This window comes from Dasypus novemcinctus, chromosome 5 (genome assembly GCF_030445035.2).
Source record: "Dasypus novemcinctus isolate mDasNov1 chromosome 5, mDasNov1.1.hap2, whole genome shotgun sequence".
Lineage (NCBI taxonomy): Eukaryota > Metazoa > Chordata > Mammalia > Cingulata > Dasypodidae > Dasypus > Dasypus novemcinctus.
In genome coordinates, this window is record NC_080677.1 from 76,090,365 (window position 1) to 76,113,051 (window position 22,687).

General features: G+C 37.0%; 1 protein-coding gene across 5 annotated transcripts in view; it reads left to right on the top strand.

The window, feature by feature from the left end:
* The window catches only part of MAGI2 (membrane associated guanylate kinase, WW and PDZ domain containing 2), a 1,419,055-nt gene that overhangs the window by 1,141,945 nt on the left and 254,423 nt on the right, over positions 1-22,687 (top strand). For all 5 annotated transcript variants that reach the window (XM_058297943.2, XM_058297944.2, XM_071215009.1 and 2 more), the window contains 2 exons: positions 1,480-1,601; positions 3,439-3,621. In XM_058297943.2, coding sequence (XP_058153926.1) covers positions 1,480-1,601; positions 3,439-3,621 — 305 coding nt within the window. The remainder of the gene's footprint in view (positions 1-1,479; positions 1,602-3,438; positions 3,622-22,687) is intronic.

Here is a 22,687-nt window from a genome sequence, read left to right on the forward strand (position 1 = left end):
CCTTAAAATGGAATTTAATACTGGGTTGTTATAAGGCTTAATTGAGGAAAATTATATATGGTATCTGACAGAGTTAAATACTCAGTAATTGTTAACTCCTCTTCTAACCCCACTCTCCTTCAAGCTTTCATACCATAATACTATTGCTGTTTGTACCAAAAAAAAAAAAAAAAAACTAAATCAATGTATTCCCCAGTCCTATCATGAGACATTTATGTCCTAGAGAAAGAGCAGCACAGGAGCCACCATTTGGCAGGATTGTTTCTCCCTGTCTGTCCACAGACAAAGAAATCTAAATTTCAAGCAGCATGTTATACAGGAATTCATCGTTTTAAAAAATACTCCATGCCCTCAATTTAGATAGGTCAGAGTTACTTCAAGTGATTTTGTTTCTGATTCCTAGGAGTCTTCCATTTCACTCTTTAGAACATGAATATTCTATTTTTAATTGGCTTCAGCATCAACCATCCTACATAGGCATTCTATAAGTTCCATAAATATACTCATGAATATTTTCTCCTGGATCTCAGTCCTTCAATCCAGGTCTGTCTAAAAAGTCACACTAGAAAATGTGGACTCTGGTTCCCTACTCCATAAGTGAATTTACTTTATACTTTTCTTGTTTTATATGGGAACTTTGCAATACTGTTAGCTATCAAGTTCATTTATTAACTATTTATTTATTTATTTTATCCCTCCCCACACACAGTTTCTCCTATGATTAACACTTCACATTTGTGTGGTACCTTTGTTATAATAGTTGAAAGACTATTACTATACTTGTACTATTAGCTATAGTCCATAGTTTACATTTATTTGTTTCATCAAACCCATCTCCGTAGACCCCAAATGAAGTGTGCATACTAGTTCTTTTAGGTGAGGGGTTCTTAATCTTGTTTATTCCACAGACCCCTTTGCCAGTCAAATGAAAACCATGGACCCTTGCTCACAATATAGTTGCAGATAGTTTTATGAAACTCAACTAGCATCAGATCTAAAAATTACTATAATTTCAAAGTATGGATGAGCATACACAATTTTTCAAGATGTGAACAGCTGTAATGTGATATGAAATGAATACTACTATAATTTATTGTATACATTCATAAGTAAAGGAAATACTAGATTTCAGATTTCAGTTAGAGGTCAGAGAAAATAAAGATATTAAGTTGATTTTTTTCAGTTCAAGCTCATGGACCCCAAGTGTTCCATGGACCCCTGCTTAAGATCGCCTGTTTTAGGTGAATCATGCATAATTTAAATACCATAAAATGCAGCCATAGAGAATTCTCCTTTTGTCACAGAAATGCGTATTGTACACAGGCCAGCCCTAGCAAAGTCCTGACCATATGCTGGATAAGGCACTTGACTATAATCAGATAGGGTGTCCCTTAATCTAGGGCCCTCTGTAGAGCGACACATATGTTCTCTTAAATGCCTTTGCCCCACTGTTATCCTAATTTGAAATTTTTTTTTTAGCCACATAAATAGAAGAACGCAGTTTGAAAACCCTGTCCTGGAAGCAAAAAGGAAGCTACAGCAGCATAACATGCCCCACACAGAACTTGGAACAAAGCCCCTGCAGGCCCCAGGTTTCCGAGGTACCGTATCGTATCTAAATGTGATGTCGCAAAGAGGGAAATTGTCTACCAAACTGCCAGTTCTTCCAAAAATGCTTTTAGCTTGGACCATTTCAAATAATTGATTTGCTTTCCTCACATCCCTCTTTTAGTTTTATCTGGGTGTTCTCTTTCTAAACTATCGCATTTGGCAACCACAGATTAAGTTAAAGCCTCGAGCTGTACATTACAGATTTTACAGCATGTTGCCAGGTGGAGATTAATGAGTTTTGACAGTGGTACTGTAGACTGCAGAGATTCATAGACTCATAAGTTTGTTCTCAAAGGACCAAGCACAAGAGTGAGGCCCGTTCTCCTTTGTGGCGTAGACTGTAGACCTAGGCCCAAACCCACAGCGCAGCATGAGTGACTTGTCTTGCTATCAGCTCGACCTCGCGTGGGGGCCCTGGCCATTCAGTCTGTCCTGGGGCTGCTTGCTGGAGCTCCCTACACTTTGGAGCCACGTAGTGAGATGAGCTGCTGCACCAACTTTTCCCATCTTTGTGCTTTCTTACTCAGAAATGAGAGCACAAGAAAGGATTTTGGAGTCAGGAGACCTAGACTTGCCCGCTGATGATTTTCATCCTACTACAGCATAATCAAAATGAATGCAAAGGTCTTATGATGAGCTTTGCTCCAATTGTAAATGTTGCTTTTATAAAGAAAAAAATAGGTGAATCGATTATATGCCTTTTTCATTTCTATTTTAAAGTTCTCTATTTTTAAGTAAAGATATGTGTAATGTGTAAATAGACAAAGTAAAATTCCAATATAATCACTCAACACTTAATGATTTGGCTATTATACATGTCAAATCATATCACCCAAAATGTAACAAGTGAAAATATGACTCATATAAAATACTTAACTGGCGTAGCATTTGAAGCAGATATTAATTCTGTTTCCTAATACAACTATTATTTTTAAAGCATTTAATATGCTTAACAATATATTTACTACAGATATAGACAGGAAAGCATACTGTGTAAAAAATAAGTGGGGAAACCTATCTAACTGGGTTCAAGTTCTGTTCAGATTTAGGTACATGATTTGAATGTGTCAATATATTGTTACAAAATATTTTGCCTTTATTTTTATAACTATAGCTACAAATAAAAGGCTTGCTTTTTGCTCACCGTTTAGAGTATACTAAACACTATCAGATCATAAAAATTATTTATTTCATTACCTTTATATGAAATCTCACAAAATAGAGGTGAAAACAAAGCTAATTCAGCCCCACATCCAGGCAGTCTTTCTGTACAATCTGGATATTTGAATATGTGGTCACATTCCGCTATTTCTGTTGATGTTATCTGCACATTCTTAAATGTCTTCCTCCTATTCTTTATAAAACAGAAGCCTATTTCAGCTTTTTTACCCCTAGCCCTTTAGGTTTTATATAGAACTGGCCACTCACTCATAACCCCTAACTGGAACCTTTCAGAACAAGAACAGACCCAGATTCGACTGGATGATTTTGGCTCCTTGCCCTCTTTCTCTGAAGGCCCTGACTAGCTGTTGATTTAGCGCTCGCAAAGCACAAGAAGCGCTAATTTAGTCAATGGAAACAGTGACTTGATAAAAAGTCTCTCTCCAAAACAAGCAGCTTTTCGCCTTTCCTTGGATGCTTGAGGCTGCTGCACATTTGTAGAAAGTCCTAATAGTTTTTGCTCCCTCTGTAGTCTCCGCCTGCTTCCTTTTATTCTTTTAGACCTCCACGTTTACCACCGGGGTTGTTGCTCTGTGACTGGCTTTCTCTTGTTTGAGACCTTGCCTTAAACTTGTTTTTTCTTTTTTAACTTATTGGCCAATGTAGAAAAGCCACTCTTCACCCGGGATGCATCCCAGTTGAAGGGAACATTCCTCAGCACCACCCTAAAAAAGAGCAACATGGGTTTTGGATTTACCATCATTGGTGGAGATGAGCCTGATGAGTTTCTGCAGGTGAAAAGTGTGATTCCAGAGGGGCCTGCAGCCCAAGATGGGAAAATGGAAACAGGTAAGATCTTTAAAGCTGGTAGCGCCTTTCTTCTAAAGGTAAATATGAAGAGCTTCTTTTTGTGTTTTTAATTTGAAGGAGAAATGTCACTTTAGGACAACTACAAAATATTTTCCCCCTCAGTTTAAGATTGTCAAGCTGAAGTAATTTGGAAACAACTCCAATATCATTTTTGTCTCATTTTGCAGAATGTCTCTTCTGTTTGCTGGATTCAATGGACTCTTGCGACTGACACTTTTCTAATTTATATGTCTACAGTTCTTTCTCAGGGATGTGATTAACATTTATAATTTTGTAACTTACATTAAGCCACTGATATTTTAAAATATGAATTAATCTTGAAATATTCTCATGCTAAATGGCCCAGGTTAGATATTTAAATATGCATGGCCAGGTCATAGAGAAAAAATGTAAATGGCATTAATCTTTAAATGTGCCCTTACACTGTTTTAACATATAGGAATTTTTCCCTAGTCTTTACAAATTAATTTTCATATGCATTTACTTGGATGTCTATCCAAATTATAATTGAAATTTATTTCACATGGAAATAAAGAGGCAAACTGTTAAGGGCAGGAAGATTAAAAATAATGAAAGGTGTACAGAGGTAGAGGAAAAGTAATTAATTAAGTCTGGTTTCATAGTCTGAGTATAAATTCTCCTATCTGACACATGACCTTGGGTAAGTATCATCACATGAATATTAGTTTTCATATCAGAAAAAATGAAGGATTAAAATTTGATCTTGCGTATTCAAAATGTCAGTTCAAAAATTTTTGTTTTTTGGTTTGTTACATTTTGAAGTGCCTTAGAAAGAGTATTATAAAATGTAGTAACTATATCTCTAAAGAAATATTATCACCATTTTCACATTGATTTAATATATGATGTCAACTTTAAAAGTCAGTAGATCCTAATAGATACACAAATTAGAGAATTGCTTTTAAGGAAATGTTATGCTATTGTTATGACAATTGTATTTATGAATTATTCTTCCAATGGTTTTTAATTCATTTGTGTATAGAAAAACAGCATAAAACTGAGGTCTTCATCTTACATTTGTAATTTAAAATGTTACCAATGCTCTATCACCGTTTATTAAATGCTTCCTATATAATTTTTTCAAGATCCCCTAATGAGGTATTTGTTGCTGTCTCATTAGTAAGTAATACTACATATAATAGTTGTTACATCTTAAAAGATGATGTTTCAAAACTAACTCACCACATTTTTTAAACACTACTGTTTTAAAAATCATCCTAGGATAACAGGAAATTATGGGATTGATACCATCTTAGCAGAGGAGAAAGGATCCCCATAGCTTTTCAATTTCAGCAAAATATTTGACAAATCCATTTCTTTTCATAATAAAAAACATAGTTTATTCTCTGCTCCAACCCACTATTTCTGTTTTAAAACTAGAAAAGACTTCTCTCAGAGTAAACATAAAAATAAAATATAATAAAAATATTGGACAGCAAAGCTTTTTCCTTTCTTATTTTACTAGTTCATCACACTCACACTATCAGTTAGCCTGATTCAACAATGCCAAAGCCTTTATTTAGAAAGTAGCAGATGTTTTTTCATGTAAGATAATCAAAAATAGGTCCTAATATAAAGAGAAGAACTTGGGATTTATTTCTATTCACTATCTCCTTTATTCATTCAATAAAAACTTTTTGAATACCTATATCTCACAGTCACAGCAATGCAACAAAGAAGTAAAAAAATGAAATTAACATGGCCCCACTCCCAACAAGTATACATCTAGGAGGGGCCATGGACCTATGAACAAAAAATTGTAACACGGTATAATGAGTCTGTTAATAACCATGATGCCAGCTCAAAGTTAGGAGAGTGGAGGAGCAAGCAACAGAAATTTTTTAAAAGAAAAAACTGTATTGCTAACTATGTAACTTTATCAGGCTTTTATAGGGATGATAATTTCTCCCACTGGAAAAGAGCTTAGTAAAACACTGAAATCTAATGCTTATTAAATGTTCAAACATGTTAGAAATGTTTGTTTTTAATTGGATAGAGTTTAGATAAAATATAAACACATTTCTGTGACATTCACAAGCACAATAGAAGGAATGACCCCTCAGTTCAAGAACTGTGTGGTGACTATCTGTTAAGTGCCAGGCATTCTACAAGTTACTAGATATGCAAAAGTGAAGAGACAGTTTTTTCTCTCCCAAAGAGCTTACAATATAAAAATAGTGAAAGACAACATTAATGAATAATTATATCAATACAGTATTCAAATATGTAAAAGTACAGGGATAGTACAGGAGAAAAGAGTTCAATTCTGTCATGAAATGCTCAGGGAAGGGCTCATAGAAAATTGAGGCCTGACCAACTTTTGAATGATGAGTAGGTGTTTGCTAAGTGGACAAGTGAAGAAAGCTATAGGAAGAGGAAAACACATGGGCAAAGGGACTGTGTTGAGAAATACCTAGAGTAAGTTTTATATGCATCTCACAGTGTACATTGGTATTTCATCCTCAGTACATGTTCATAGTGAGGGGTTGAATGAAATGAAAATCACGATAAATGGTAAAGATGAACTCTTTAGACTTGTGGTAAATATCAAGGAACAATATATAGTCATATATCCTCGAAGAAAAACCATGTATGTCATAAATGCACCATACCTATATATAAAAATCTTTCTCATTTAAATTTTCAGCCAGTTATTCATAGAGGTTTCCTCTATGACTGATGTTTTATTCATTTGTGTATCCCTAGACCCTAAAACAGTGTCTGGCAAATAGTAGGTGCTCAATAAATATTTGAATGAATAAATGGCTGGATGGCTGGATGAATGAATGGAGACTTTCAGAAATTAAAAAGTAAAATCTGAGTTGATTGAATTCCCCTCTTGCAGTACAACCTATCAATGCTTATTGGACCTGGGAGCTCACAACTGAAGCACAAACAAACCAGCTTTCCATTTCTTGATGAAATTAAAAAGACAAATACATGTTGGGGACAAATATAATTTCCTCTTTGTAATGATTTCATATATAAAATGAACCTCAAGAATTAACAAAAATAATAAGTGCATTAGATATGAAAGATGAATGATTGGCATTTAAAGAGTGACTAGTCTCATTTGAAATTGAAGTGATAGAAATATTTTCATCTTTTCTAGTTCCAGGTTATCTCTAATTTAGGCAAAAGCATGTCAATATTTTGTGTGAACACAAAACTCCACTGTACCAAAAAGACAATATCAGGTCCTGCACAGGATTAACAAGGATAAGAATGAATTTTTTCTTACCCAGTTAGCACTGACTCCTTGGAAGGCATGAAGAACGGGAAAAGAAGGTGGGGAGAATGCTCCCAGCTGCTTTTTTCAGCCAATCTCTAATGCTCCTATAATGTTCCAGAAGGAGGTTTGGTGGAAGAAAATGTCATAGTGCCCAGAAACCTTCTGACTTTTGATTATTAATTATTCTACCCATCCCAGTAATCAGTTGTAGGCACCAGAAACCTTGATAATTTCCTTTAAAGTATTTTCAAAATCATGTTTGATTTAATATGGCTGATGCAGAAACCAGAGAATTTTAAAAAGTTATTTTTCTAACATCCCTCAGTTTAAATGCCTCCCTCCTTATATGGTATTTCATGTTTTCCCCAGTCTAATTTTTGAATCAAGGCTTGTGGTTTTCAACACATACAACAGGGAGGAAAGCAAACCTCTTCATGTAGTTCTCCCATAAACAGAGGTTGAATATGACATTGTTCACAACCTGTTCATTTTTATTTGCCCTCTTCTGATTATAATCCATTTTATTAGTAAAATCTTAAGAAGCTGTGCTGAGAGATCAGCATCCTGACATTCTTTAGTCATTAGCATTTTCCTATTTGAGCAGATTGATATTACTACTCTTTTACTGGTTGCTACCTCTATGATGTGTGTTTCTAAAAGTGTGGGCACAAGATCAACATCTGAATCACTTGGGAACCTTTTTTTAAAATGCAGATATCTGTGTGCCCCAAGTCTATTAATTCCAAATTTCTGGAAGTGGTGTTCAGATATGTGCTGTTACATACTTCAAACAAGTTGTCAATGCAATACATGCACATAGCAAAAAAAAAAAAAAGGTGTCAAAATACTTATAAGACATAAAATATCTCCTGCCCTGCCTCTATCCATCCTCCAGGTCCATAGCCCAGATACAATTGATCCATTTTTATTCTTTTAGATGTCTCTTTTAGCAGCCACTTCACACTTCTAATTAATATGGTTATACTGCTGTCTTCATTTAATAGTGTTAGACATGATCTATACTTACTTCCTTTACAAAAGAAATGAAGATTTTGCTTTTTTATACTACCCCTATCAGCCTTCCCATGTCCAATAGTTTTACAGCTAATTTTGGTACAATTTGTGTTTACATTATCATCACTTTGTAGATTTGTTCACTGAGCCCAGTAGTGTACCATAAATACATTTTTTTCCTTGAACAACTTTGTGGAGTTTCTTATTGTCTTTCTTTCTTTCTTGCCATGCTCTCTTAAAATAATCCTTCTATTACTTTTTTTCCCAAACACTCCATCATACTAGGTACTGCGGGCATTCTCCTCATCCACTCCTGCTCCCTTGTGCACCGGTTGTCCACATGACTCCTAGACACTTCCTGTTATTATTTTCCTAAACAGAGTCTACTTTTATCCATATCCAGTGACTTCTTCTTTTTTAGCATATACCTGTTTTGCCAGTGCAAGATCCTCATATATCTCTGGTGATCCCAGATTGACAATCATTAAATGTGAAACACTGGAAAGCTGCTTAGGAGTTCTGTTTTATGACAGAGTTTGAGGACTTATCAAATTTTACTTAGAATTATTAGGCAGAGACAGAGTAAAAAAGTCCTTCACTGGGCCTTTTTTTTTTTTTTTTAGCCACCCTCATTGTGTAGCATGGAGTAGGTAGCGGAAGTTCTATATGCAGTGGCAGGATAGACCTTCTATATATATACTTACAAGATGTTCCTAATCCCAAACCTTTCTGGGGTTCTGTGGAGGAACTGAGAGTCTTTCTTATCCATATCACCCTCCTCTCCCAAAAACACCAGAACTGGAGTCAACAAATTCTTTCCATAAAGGGCCAGATAGTAATTTTTTTAATTTTGCAGGCCAGGCAGGCTCTGTCACAACTGTTCAACTCTGATACTGCAAAGCAGCCAGATAAATAATACATAATGTGTATTGTGCAGTACATAAATAAATAGGTATGGCCATGTTCCAGTGAAGTTTATTTACAGATACAGGCAGCTGAACATTTGCTCCCTTTACCAACCCCACTCTAGACTATTCCTTCCAAAGCCATGCTACACATCAGTCACCATGCCTTTATTCACTTGCATATTCTAGAATTTTGTCTCTCTTGTCCTGTAATTGCCCCTCTCAGTCAGTTAAAAGCTCCTCCAGGCATTTCCTAACTGCTGTGGGTTATTCATTTTAAAGTCTTTGTGAAAAGGGATAGCTATATGTTTAGGCTGACTTCTTGAACTAGAATCCTTGGAATGTGCATTTTTATGCCCACTAAAGTTTGAGAAGCACTGCAGTCAGGAGTAGCAAGATGATTCTTTTCCTGTCCACTGTACAGGGGAGCAAGCGCTCTCGCCCTTATCCTGACCCTCTTTCAGCGGAGCCTCTGCTCGGAGCTGCTTTGAAGGAGTGTATATCAATATCCCTGGGGACTGACCTCTGGAGTAGAGTCTATGGCCATCCACGCAGTAAAGCAAAGCTAATTAATCCTTACAACATTCAGTCTTCGTGTCAGTCTTAAAAAGTGGTTTCTAGAAATCAGCCTAGAACATTGAACTATGAGCATTTTCTCACTCTGGGATTTTTTAGGCTGTTGGGGGATTTTCTGTCAATCCCAGGATTGCATTATCCGATTCTTAGCTACTCCCCTTTTGCCCTGGAGAACAGCGAGGATGAGCCTGAGGCTGTGAGTGCCTGTGTCGGCAGGCGATGACCCCACTCTGCCCCTGTCCTTAATGCCTCCAATTAATGCTCACCTAATGGTTTCCCATCCACCACCCCCATGTTCCTCAGCCCTCCTTAACCACTATTAGCTCCTGAGCAGTTTAACAAACTTCCACGGCTGTTAATTAAATGTCCCTGAGGAAGAATGATGTGCATGAAGATGCCCTAAAAAGTAATTCCAAAATGTTTTCTGTGTTGTGTTTTCCCACCACCTCAGAATCAACTTATATGCAGGCAGGCTTCCTTTTAAATTTTGAGTCTCTCCCACGACTTTCCTCTTACTGATCAGCTGCCATTTGAAACTTCTTAGTTCTTCACCACCACTCCCCTCTATCGCCCTGTGTTCACAGTCACTGCAAACCAGTTAATTTAGGGAATCTGCCAAATTTGCCAGAAGCAAATGAACTAATCAGAGAAATGTAACTCTTCTACTTTTTAAAGTATCTGTTCAGGTGTCTGTTGATGCAGAACAAACCATAAGGAAAATCAGTGATTTGAAAGAACCACCAATGGTGTGCTCATGGTTCTGCAGTCTTGCCTGGGATCAGCTGGGTGGTTCTCTTCTAGTAGGCTCTTCCAGGGATGCTTGCTCTGCCTCAGTCATCTTGGAGCTCTGCTGGGGCTGGGATGTGCCAGGTAGCTTCACTCACAAGTTGTTGCCTCAGCTGGGCCAGCTGAACACCCGAGGGCTGGCCAGACGTCTTTCTCTTTCCACATGGTGTCATCAATAGGACGGTAGCCTAGGGCTCCACGAGGGCAAAAGGGGAAGCTATCAGCCTCTTACAGCCTAGCCTGGACTAGCACAGCATCACTTCCACCACATTCTACTGGTCAGAGCAAATCCCATGGTCAGACCACTTTCTATCTAGTACCCCTTTTTTGATGATGTGTAGGGCTACTGATGCCACAGTTGACAGAGAACTTGACTCAAGAGGAGGAAAATAGGCTCCACCTTTTGATGGGAGAAATGGCAAAGAATTTCTGGTCCTCTTTAATGCTGTATTCTTCCTGTGCCGCCTTTATCCCAGATTTCTTGAGTTTGCTCAAACTCCGGTGAAAAAATTACCTTTAATTTTCATGGCCACTTTGTCTTCTCACAGTCATGTTTGTACAGGAGTTTTGATAATATTTTCCTTTCCAGATTTCTGTATTGTCAGGGATAAATAATGGTGAATCATAACACTACGTAAGTGATTATGAGCAATGAAATCACCAGATCTCTGATTCTATGTTTCTTAAAAAAAAATGAAGGCGGCAATTGCAGCAATTCAATTTCTAAAATCTAGCAAAATATTAAGACTCAGATACAAGTTAGGTGATTTTAAAATAATCTTTTATAGTAACATCATTTCGCCTTTTTATACATCTTGTTCTCTATGAAAGCTTGAAAATAGAATTCAATCTTCAGCAAACTGACTGATGTTAATAACTGTGCCTGCCAATATATTTACTCTTGAGTCTTTCCAAACTGACCTAACTTTTGTTTTGTTAAAATACCTACTATCTTTCTGTTAGCAATGTGTCTTTCAGATCAATAGCAGACATCTCACAGCAAGATGAGAACTACTGAACATTTTCTATCCAGTATCCTCCTTTTAGGATAATGTGTAGGTGATACAAGTACCACAGTAGACAGAGTACTTGATTTCAGCTACAAACCAAAGCACTTGAGAAGATTAAAAAGAATTGTAGCACAAATTTTAAAAACCAAGCTATACTTACTCAGTAGCTCATTTAGTAAGTCCTAAATTGAGGCCTTTGTAACCCAAATAAATGCTATTGAGGAACCTCGTTTTTTAATATTTCTCTCTTTTCTCCTTTTGTAAGTGCTTTATACAGTGTTCTTCATAATTCTTCTTCTTTGAGAAATCACAGAGTAGATACAAACCCACCTCTGTACCAGGACTGAGAATATTATTCTTATTTTAACATAGATATAGCAAAGTTTGCTTGCTACTTAATTTTTTTCTATTCCTAGTAATGGTTTCCATTTGGATACATAATTGTTTTAAAGCTCCAGTTCATAGAATTATTTGAATGTAGTATTCATGACCGTTTTACCTGTTGAGATCATAAAAATCAATGCACTCAAATGTACTCTTACATGTACTTTTATGACTATTATCTTTAGTTAATCTGCACAACATTTTACATTAATTTATAATGCAGATTCACTGGCCCTCCCAGGAGCTAAAGGAGAAGTGGTTGAGGCCTGACCACATCTAAGAACGTAGCTCCGAGTGGCGCTACATGTCGCGACACCAGGGATGCTACGTTAGGGCACCCTTCCTGGACGTGAAATTGGCATTTTAAAAATCCTAAAGCTTATTTAAATTTAATGGAAAGGGATTGGAGATAAAGGGCCTAACATTATGTTATTATACCTGTTCCTTGGAGGAAGTAACTGGCTGCCAGTGTATTAGTAAAAGATGTTCATCATAAGGTAGACATAGCAGAAATAAAGGTATTACCAAATGAATTTAAGTTTTCATCATCTGTACTTTTTAAGTGTGGGATCAGTATCACCAATAGCCTTGATTATAAAAGAACCAAAAATAGCCAGACTGACAAATATTTACCAGATTCTGGTGTCTAGATTGCCATATGTACCCTTGTAGACAAGGTAAAAATTATTCAATTCCTAACCACTCTCTCCCCATGAGCAGTGAAACTACTTCATCAGGAAATGGTCTTGTTTTATTACACATGCTTATTTTTATCCATCCCCTCCCCAGCTGAAATGTAAGCTCTAGTCTATTTGCTGTTCTCCCCCACCTCATTATAAGCTATCTGGGGTTAAGGCCTGTGTCCAACTTGATCATTGATAAATCCCCTGGGCTTAGTTCACTACCAGGGACATGACAGATATTCTGCTTGTTGATTGAATAAGTGAATGACTCTTCCTGTGCAACACTGATTGGCTTATATGTATTGCTATGGAAGCACTGCATTTGCCATCACAATTATAGATTCCTCTATGATTATGTTCCCCTTACAGAATTATTTAAGGCTCTTCTTGCTCCTGCTTAACCAAACATCTCATCAGATGAGTTATTATATAAAGTACTTAGAATGGGACATGGCTTAGAATTATTCAAAAATGGTAGCCATTATTAATATCTGCAAGACTACTTTCCAATAAATTGAAGGAGACTGTGGTGTTCTAGGGTGACAGATACACGAATAGTCTCTATATATCTTAGGATACTCATTCTTTGGACCCTGAAAATGAAATGATTCTGCATTGATGTTTAAAGATAACCCTTCAGTCATTGAATCGTTTCGGTTTTAAAGGAGGTATCAGCAAATTTTCAGAATTGTGCCATGTTGACAACTCATTCTTTTGGCAGCCTGGCAATAGAATTAAGGACATTCCACTTCTTTTGTGTGGATATATCACTGAAAATTGGGCTGCAGTCCCACTTGGCTATGCCATAGAATTCTAACGCCTGATTGCAAGATACATTTTGGAGGAGACATAACCCAATACTCATTTTTAAAATGAGAATCTCATTTTTTCTATTAAAAGAAGAGCAAATTTAAATCCTGAACCATAACAAACAGTAAGAAAAGTCTAAGGAAATGGTTGCTAAGATAGTTGGACAATGTATGAGGTAAGTTAAATATTTCTAAGACTAATAATACTCCCTGAATTAACATCTCTTTGTCAGGTCTTGGTTCATATTCCTACAGCTTATCATATGGTGTGTATCATGTGGATTCAGTGAACAGTTTAATTGTATAGATGCAGACCCTTATATATCTTTTCCCACAGATATGTGCAATGTGGGTAAGAAGATGGAGGAAAGAAATGTGTCCTTCATTCTTTCACCAGCTACTTCTTAGGTCTTAATTCATACTTATAAATTTTTTAGCATTCTAAATGATGACACTTCACTGAAGTCAATAGGAGATAAATTACTCTATAGACCTTTGTTTAGAAGTGTAACTCTGCTGGTTTTTGCAAGTTGCCATTGAAATTACAGATTGAGTGCACTGGAGTCTGCAAATATCAAAACTGCTGCAGCTGCAGAAACATTATTCCAGTATCCAATGTAATTAATGTGCCTCTCACATGCTCCAGCTGAGGATTTGCATGAACTGACAAGAGCACACACGGTAAATCTTAAGTGTCATCATCTAATTTACTCCTTGTTCAAAAATCCAGCTCTTTAAGGTGAAATTTGCATTTCTTAATGGCAAGAACTATTGTCAGAAAGGAAAAAATGCCACTATATGCATGAGATATTGACAAAAGAAATGGGAACTTTGTTTTGTGAAACCAAGAAAACTGTCTTTTTCCATATCATCACCTTTGTTTTCCTTCTCTCTGTGTTTTAAAGTGTTGGGTCCTGAAAGTTTCACTCCTCTTGCTTCTTTGTTGTTTTTCTTTCCTATTTTCTTATCCTACTAGGAAAATAAAAATGTGTATATTAGCTATATCTTCTCCCATGTCATGATGAAAGAATCAAAATGTTTAGTTTGAAAAAACTTAGATTGCCACAGATCTCAAATTAATATGAAGCATTTAGCTTACTTTTAAACATGGTGATAGGAAAACTCTGTAGCAACACTGGCATTCTTCAGAGGAGTCTCTCATGTATTTATGTAAGATTATAATCCTAGATTGGGACATGAAAGCGTTGAAGTGTTGAACTGATGAGGTTAAGGTGTGTGTATGTGTACATGTACCTGAGTGGGCATGTGGTGCAGTTGGGAGAGGCAAAAGCTGGATTTTCTAGCATCCATCCTTCAAGCAATGCACGTTCCCAGAAAACAAGATGCCAGGATTTTCTGGTCATTCTCAGGATCTGCAAAGGAGAACCTTAACTAAAAAATAAAAGATACGGAATTGTTTTCATTGCTTTTCTTCAAAGTCTGAGTCCTTGAGTTTGTTTTGTTTTCTAATGAAATGCAAAGGTCATTTTTCCCTGAGGAAAAAAATAACCACCTGCCATTTTCTGGAGAAAAGGTGACATTTTTCTATGAAAAGGAGACATTTTGCCCAGAGGCAAGTGGAAGCAGTTGCCAGTGATTGTCTGACAGTGAGTTTACATAAGAGCAGAACAAGATGCTGTGCCTCTGGCAGAAATGACATTTTCCTTCCTATTCAGATTTGCAAATTCTAAAAACTACAAAACCAAATTTTTGGTGTTACTCTTTCTATCTCTTATTGATCTGGGTAAACAGCATTACTAATTAGTGTTATGAATGCCTGCCATGCTGAGGCAAGCAGAGGTTATACAAAGATGGCAGGCTGGGTCACTGAGCCCTGCGTCAGATTGGGTCCAGAGTTCTATGGCTGATTTCTATCAATCACTGACTACTCTTGTTTTATTTCATAATTCACCTAGCAACTCATTGCACAGCATCATTACTCCCATCTATGAACTAGTATTCAAAACTGATATATCCATTTGCTTATTCATTTATTCAACAAACTGCTTAATTTGGGATGTTGTGGGGTACTTTTCCTAGAATTGACTCAAAGGACCACATTCCTCTCTTAGGGCTTCAATGTAACTATCTTATCACAATCAACTATTCCTTTCCCACCCTAGTCTATGTGAACAGAAGCTGAAGAGGGAAAAACAGAGTCATCAGTGTCATTTACCTTACATGGAATGCAGCATTTGCATCAGAGGCAATCCAACCTTTTCCATGAGAAAGGGAGGGGTGGTGTTTTCCTTCCCCAACTCAAGCCAAGTGATGGGGCAGGCTCCAAGGGGATCTCTTGTTAGAATGGTGTTGCCTGCAAGTAGGGGAAATGAGCATTTGGTTTCCCCATGGGACATATGTTCAGGCAGTGGACTTACTTCCCTTGTCCATCAGAATAGGAGAGAGTGAATCAGAAAGAGATGGCAGGGTAGAGAGAAGACAAGACAGTGAAGCTGCTGCAGCCCAGATTTGGCATGGCAAAGTTATTTGAGTTTTCTGCAACTCAAGGAAGAGTCTAACTTCAGCAAGCTGTCTTACATGCACCACTCAAGAGAGCTGCCAGCATCAAGAGGGTTGGCAGTACTCCAGTGTGACAGGAGCTGATGGAGGAGAATAGGTCAAGCTGACCCTAGAATGAATTCACAGATGTGCTCTACTGGATAGCCAGCAACTAGATACCTGCCACTTCAATGGCCAGTTACCATTCTCCTGACAAACAGCAGCCACAAGCAAAAAGGAATAAAATGACAGCCACTTAGTCCAAGTCTAAGTTTTCTGAGACTCTTCTCTTAATGAAATGGAAAAGCTAGAGCTTGAAGAGGAAAGGAAGGGAGAGGCAGAGACTCAGAAGCAAACCATGCCTCTTGTATCTGAAAGCATTCAGGGCATGGAAGTACCTACCACCTGTCAGGCATCCTTTCAGGTCTTGGGGACCCAAGGATGAGTAATACAATCTCTGCCATAAAAGAAGATATAGTCTGGTAAAGGGAGGATGGCATGTGAGCAGTTCAAAATGGTACTGGGAGATAAATGCTCAGCGATATGTACAGCTTTCTGAGGGAGGAGAGAGGAATGATTCTCACACAAGAGGAAGAGCTGTGGGGAGATGTCAGTGAAGATTTCACAGAGAAAGCATGATTCAGAGACTTCAAGGGAGATGATTTTATTAAGCATTCCAGGTATAGGAAATCTTGTGTGCCATAGCTCAGACGTCCATTCATTCAACAGGCACATATGGAGCATTTACTGTGAGCCAGGAGCTGTGCCAGTAGAATTTAGGCTTAGAGGATGAAAACAACATGGTCTTTGCAAGGCTCCAAATCCAGGGAACATGGAAAGCCATGGGCTATTTGGGGAACTACAAGTGATTTTGTTCTCCTGGAGCCTAGGAGGCAACAGAGAAGGAAGATGAAAACAGGACTTGAGGTGAAAGGCTGTGACACACTTAATTAGGAAGGGAATTATAAAACATTCTTAATGCGCATGGAGGCAGTTAAAAGCAGGGGAGCAACATGATCAAATCTGCATCTTAGAAAGATAACTCTAGAACCAGTACCCTATATGGGTTGGAGAGAAGCAAAGAGGAGTCAGAGGAGGAGTTAAGAAATGCACAGGGTCTCTTCCATTTCTCTTCCAGACCCACCTTCTCCCATTTGCTTTAAAGACTACTCTAATGGGCTTCCTTGCCCTACACTTCCCACTGGGCTCAGTCAGATGGAAGCAGCAGCAGGCAATCAGAGGGCAGGAAGCAAGTGAAGTCCAGGTACTCATTGCCTCGGTTCCTTTGCTCCCAGGTTGCTGTGTGCTGAGTGTCCATCTACTGGAGGCCTCAGCTCTGACAACCATGGTAGGAGGAAGAAGAAATGAAATGGCAAATATTTGGACAATGGAATCAGCGGGATTTCTTGTCTGAGTGGATGCAACTGGTGGAGGAAGAGTCAAGTATGTTTGCTTGTTTGGGTTTCAAGCTTGAACTACTACATGGCCTGTGGTGTCTTTGGTACAGAAGGAGGAGCAGATTTTGAGTGTTTTAACCTAATTCAAATGCTTTAATAACTCTTAAGTTCCAAGGAATAAGGCTAAGTTAGTTTGTGAACGAGGCTAACATAAGGTGTATGTTTGGAATACTCAGTATCAGAATACTGTCTCCCATGAAAGACAAATCAGTTTCCCCTTCCATAATTTACATTTTCTTTGTTGAGTGTTTTATTTTATGATTCGCTCTTTTATTCCTTTTCAGGAAGAAATGATAGCAATAGGATTTGTTTTCTATTACCAGCAAAGTCTATTCTGTTAACAACTCAGTGGAATGGGAAAGAAACAGAATATATGCCAAAGTCTACAACATAAAGAATGCAAAGTACTTCAGGCATTGAATAGCTGCCAAAAAGAAGAAGAAACAGCCTTATTTCCATCAACTTTTAGGTTTTTTTCAGATGGAAGTACAAGCTCAATGGGTGAATGTTGTAGAAGGACAGACTTTTTTTATTTGTTTACTTAGTGACAGCTAACCTACAGTAGAATGGGTTGTCTAACTGATAATAAAAATAGGTACTATTCCTTGAGATTGTACTGGCATCGAGCCAAATTCTTGATATGCAGTATCTAATTTAATCCCTAAAATAACTCTGTAAGCTAGATATAATTATCCTTCTTTTACAAATAAGGAAAGTGTTGAAAATCCAGGAAAGAAAGAAATAAATAAAATAGAGGAAATATATATCTAAAAAACAACAACAACAACAAAAAAAAACAAATAAGGAAAGTGAAGCCAGAAAAGCTAACCAACTAGCCCAAGGTAGACACCACTAGTAAGTGGTAAAGCTAAAATTGGCAATCGACCTCTGTGCTGTACCGTCTTCCAAGAAAATAGTCTCATCACCAATACTGGAGATTTAATCAGAGTGAAGAGTCATCTCTCAGGTTTTCCTGTTTTGGTGTGGAGATTAAACCATATGACTCATAAAGTCACCATCTCTAAGGTGTGATATTGAGATGCTCCTTCTCCACCTGTCTTCTTTTTTTTTCTCCCAGTCATCTGATGGGTGTGTGCTGCATTTGTTCTGTGAAACAAATTCTGTATTTTTGATTAATGAAGAAAGACATTAAGGGATTAGTTTTACTCAGGAGAAAAAAAAATCTATTCCCTTTTCGCTAATTTATATATACTTGCCTGCATATCTAAACACTGGTTAAAAAGAAAATTTCAAGGTCCATACACGGAAATTATAGTAATTTTTCCCCCTTTACTATAATACCTCAGATTTTTACTCTCAACTCTCAAATGGGGGGCAGGGGGAGTAGAAGGGGACAGGGAGCCAAACTTATCTGAAAGTTATTCCACATTTGTATTAATACGTGGAAACCTTTCATCATTAAGTACTGAATTAAAGCTGTTTCAGAGCTTCTAGGAACAAGATCTATAAAGTAATTTTTTCTGTAAGTTATATCATTTGGATAACCAAATTACCTAAACAGAAAACTTAAAATTATAAGAAAATTTCACATCATTGAAGTGATGTGGCTAGAATGAGAGGTAATGAAGTAGGATTCTATGCTGGGTCTTTGAGACTCCTACTTCCAAACTGTCTCCCCCAGATAAGTACTTTGGGGTCCTTATTTAGTTTCAGTTGTGCAGCAGATTATGGAATGTGGTTTTACCTAAGAAGTGATCATACAAGTGGTGAAGTTTTCTCAAGACAACATAGGATATGGAAATATTTTTTTAAGTATTTATGCCAATTCAAACATTAATTCTCTTTCACTTGAAGGGAAAAAGTAAGTCTGAATTTCTCTCATTCTCATATCTGAGGTATTGAAGTGAGAAATGAGGTCCTCAGCTTTTATAAGAAAAAAAATAATTATAGAAAGAAGTTTATTATAGTTCAATACCAAGAATTTACATTATACTCTCTCTGTGTCTAAGAATCAAAGATGTATTTGATATTCTTGCCCAGTAAACCTCTAAGGTTATAGTTGTGGGTTAAATCAGAGTGTCTATAAAACTATTCTGAAAATCACAAAGCCCTCTTCAAATGTAGGTTAGTTTTATGGCTCTTTTGCATTCTTAAATATTCTTAAATAAAAAAAATTTGCCACTTTTCTCTATTTTAACTTACTACATTGACATGTATTCTTATCTTTTCCTTCTAGGTGTTGTCAGTCTGTCTAATTAGATTATAGGCTCATTGGGTGAAGGACAGTGGCTAATTCTGTGTTTAGTAAAGGAACTGTACACTGTGAATATTTAATCATCCATATTCTCCCATTCTGGCTCAGCAGGGTATAACAATACATCTTCCAAAAGCTCACTAGAGTGAAAATTCCCCTGCAGAGGGTGAGAGGAAGTCAGGAAGGGCAGATGAATTCACATTCAATACTCAGAGATCTTTTCATGAGAGTATAATAGCTAAGCCTCTAACCTGTGGAATAGAGAATCAACTTGAATAAATGTAAAAGAAAAAATCAATATGCCATAGTTGTTTTGTGCAGCATTATTCAATTCTAACAGAGCTGACAGTTCTTAGGAAAAATGCAAGATGTGATATGCCATTTGGGAAGAAAGTAAAGCAAGTAACCCATATGTGGAACTTTTATGATTGTCTCAAAAGTGTTCAAGGAAAACTAACTCACTATTCCTTGGAGCATCAGGGGTGAAGCAAGGTAAGGAAAGTATTAATTTACCTAGTTTGTGGGTAAGGAGAAAAAATAATTCAGCAAAGCAAATAGCTCCAGGATTCAAAGTTTATCAGTTCTATGGCCAGAATTCCTGCTTGCTCATCTGCTGTTGTAATATATTTAGGGATTTAGCAGTATCTTCTAACTCTGGAGTGATAATTTAAGTTCAGCTCATATTCTTAATAAAAAAAAATTTTATTTTCTTCATCTTAGTTAAGTCCCTCTTGGTTTGTAACAGCACAGTTTACCGTGGCCTCTTCTGGAGGTTTATTTAGTCTAATTGACAGTATTGGCTGAAGCAAAGGCAGGAAAAATCAAACTTTTTCCCTTGATAGATGGATTCTGTAAGAGTTCATTGGTGGGTCAATAGTAGAAGATTCTCTTAGCAAGTTATTTTATGATATATAAATAAAGGGGTACAGAGTTGTTCTTTCTTCTTGCCAGTTAAGTAAAGCAAATTTTCTGAAAATATCGTTAACACCACTTGGGAGTTAATATAGAAATCAACTTAAGGATCGCAAAATGTTTAAAGTGCTTCTTCTATAATTCCCACAAAAAAAGATGGAGAAGGGACATGAATTTGTTACATCTGTATCAGCACTAAAATGCAATGTAAATGGTGAATTCTTATTTTTATGTACCTAGTTTCATCACTGTACTAAAATTTGATGAAAAAGAAAGGAATACATAAGCCTTTATTCATTATTTACAATATACCTTGAAAAAAAAAAGTAAGAGGCTTGAGATACCTTTGTATCTGAAAGTACTTCCATCTAAAGTAATAGCTGTAGGGGATAAAGGGATGCTTTGTAAAAGAGACAGCAAAGGTTATTGTAGTTCATTCTTTGTCACTCATAACAGAGATGGACAGCTAAAAAACTTCCCTGTGGACTCCTGTGACATATTTGTGGAAGAGCCCAAACTCTGAGACTTCTGATGGAACAAAAATACCTTCTCTGAGTGATTGTAAAAATGGTAAATCTTCTATCATGGAAAAGGTTTAAAAGAAGACTGTTTTGTAGTGAGCCAAGCAAAATATCGGAAACAGGTGAGGCAAAGCAAAATCAGTACTGAGAAAGAAGAGAAAGGCAGAGATAGGGAGAGCATCTTCCAGAAAATGAAGACTATTTCTCTATACTTATAAACTAAACCAAAAAGAGAAACTTACTAGAATTAATTTGAGTAAAGACAGAAATGAGGTTGACACAGATCAGAAAAATAGCACTAATTTTGAAGACTTAATTTCTTCACATCTTAGCATACATTTAAACCTTATTTGAACAGTTTGCAATTCTGAATATAATAGGATCTGAGCTAATTGGCTGAGAATGATAATATCCTTTAAAATAAGCTTCTGGCATAATGTCCGGTCTTCTCTAGGCCTGTAATTACTGATGTGCATATATGAACAAAGAGCTATGTGATTCAATTGGGCTCAATAGAGTAGTAATAACACACCAATCGATGTTTGAAACTCTTCAAGGAAGAGCCCAGTGTGAATAGCATCACTAAATTCTATAGACAGCAGTTTGTAAGGAATAAAAGGAATGACAGGATATAAGAACTCTAGTATCAACTCTTATTTCTTAGAAAATGGCAACATGTGCAATCCTGCCAAGCATATGCCAGTTTGTGTGACTCATTTTGGACATGAGTTAGTCCTCTGTCCATAGATATCCAGAGCCCAGGTGATGTCTCTCATTTTTTACCAGCTCATATTACTTACTGCATTCTCCAAGTTGTATGAATCAAAATGCAAAACATGTACTTTAAGGTGAGAGACAATGTGACATGGTAGCCAGACCAATTGACTTGGAACCTTGGGAAAGAAACTTCTGACCTATGGGCCTCAGTAGCCTCTGCCAAAAATAAGATGGTAGATTAGATTATATCCCAGGCCCTCTCGAGTGCCAAAATCATATAAAGGGCCAACTGTGAACCATAAAATTACAAAATGTTCATTAAATAGTCATCTAAAACAGTGGCCTTTAGAGAGCTGCCCAAATTAGCAAACTGGATACAGGCCATCCATGATAAAAGGATATACCCAACAATTAACTCTGGGGATTAATGTCCTGTCCTCTAAGAAGAACAACCACAATCATTTGAATACAACCTAAGAGATTCAAAACACAAGTGTCAACAAAGGTACAGTCAGCTTATTGCATGTTTCCTTAGGAATACATATACATACACAGCCCATGACAAAATATAAAACAGCAACAACCTAAAATGTTTGATCAGCCTGAAGCATGACTTGGACATACTACACGATCGTTATAATTGACTGAGCAAAGAATAATGACTAAAGTTACCAAGCAAAAAGCAACAGACTGAAAAGCTATCAACTCAGAGGCCAGGGGGCCATGCATGGACATGCCTCTTGTTAACACTGATAAACTGTTGCTAATACAGTCAATTCCAAATTCTCAGAGTTATGGATCAGTGTTCTCCAGGGCTTGCTGGTAGGCAGTTTGTATTATAATTGACGTCAATCTTTACACTCAGCCTTCTTTACCCACTTCCTTCCTTGATAGCATGGCTGTTCCTCGGCAGGATCCCTGTATTACACACAACCACCCATTGTTCCTGTCCACCCTCCTTCATCTCCCATTAGAACCACACTGATAAATACACATAACTTGGAGCTGCGACTTCCAAGGTATTTCCTATTTTCGTAGATGAGTCCTCAGCCAATGGCTTGACATAAATTATTTTTATAGAAAATTGAATAGGCCACTTCAGTCTTCCTTCTTAATCCATGATATAAATTCTTTTCTTTTAACTTCTTCTAGAGAGCAGTAACAGTAAGGCATAATCTTTATATCCATGGAAGACATGAAAAAGCAATAAAAAAGCATTAGTAAATATTTAATCTGCATTGCCTCCTCTTACTGTGTCACTATAAAATATGTACTACCTAACAAAATGCTCATAGCAATAATAG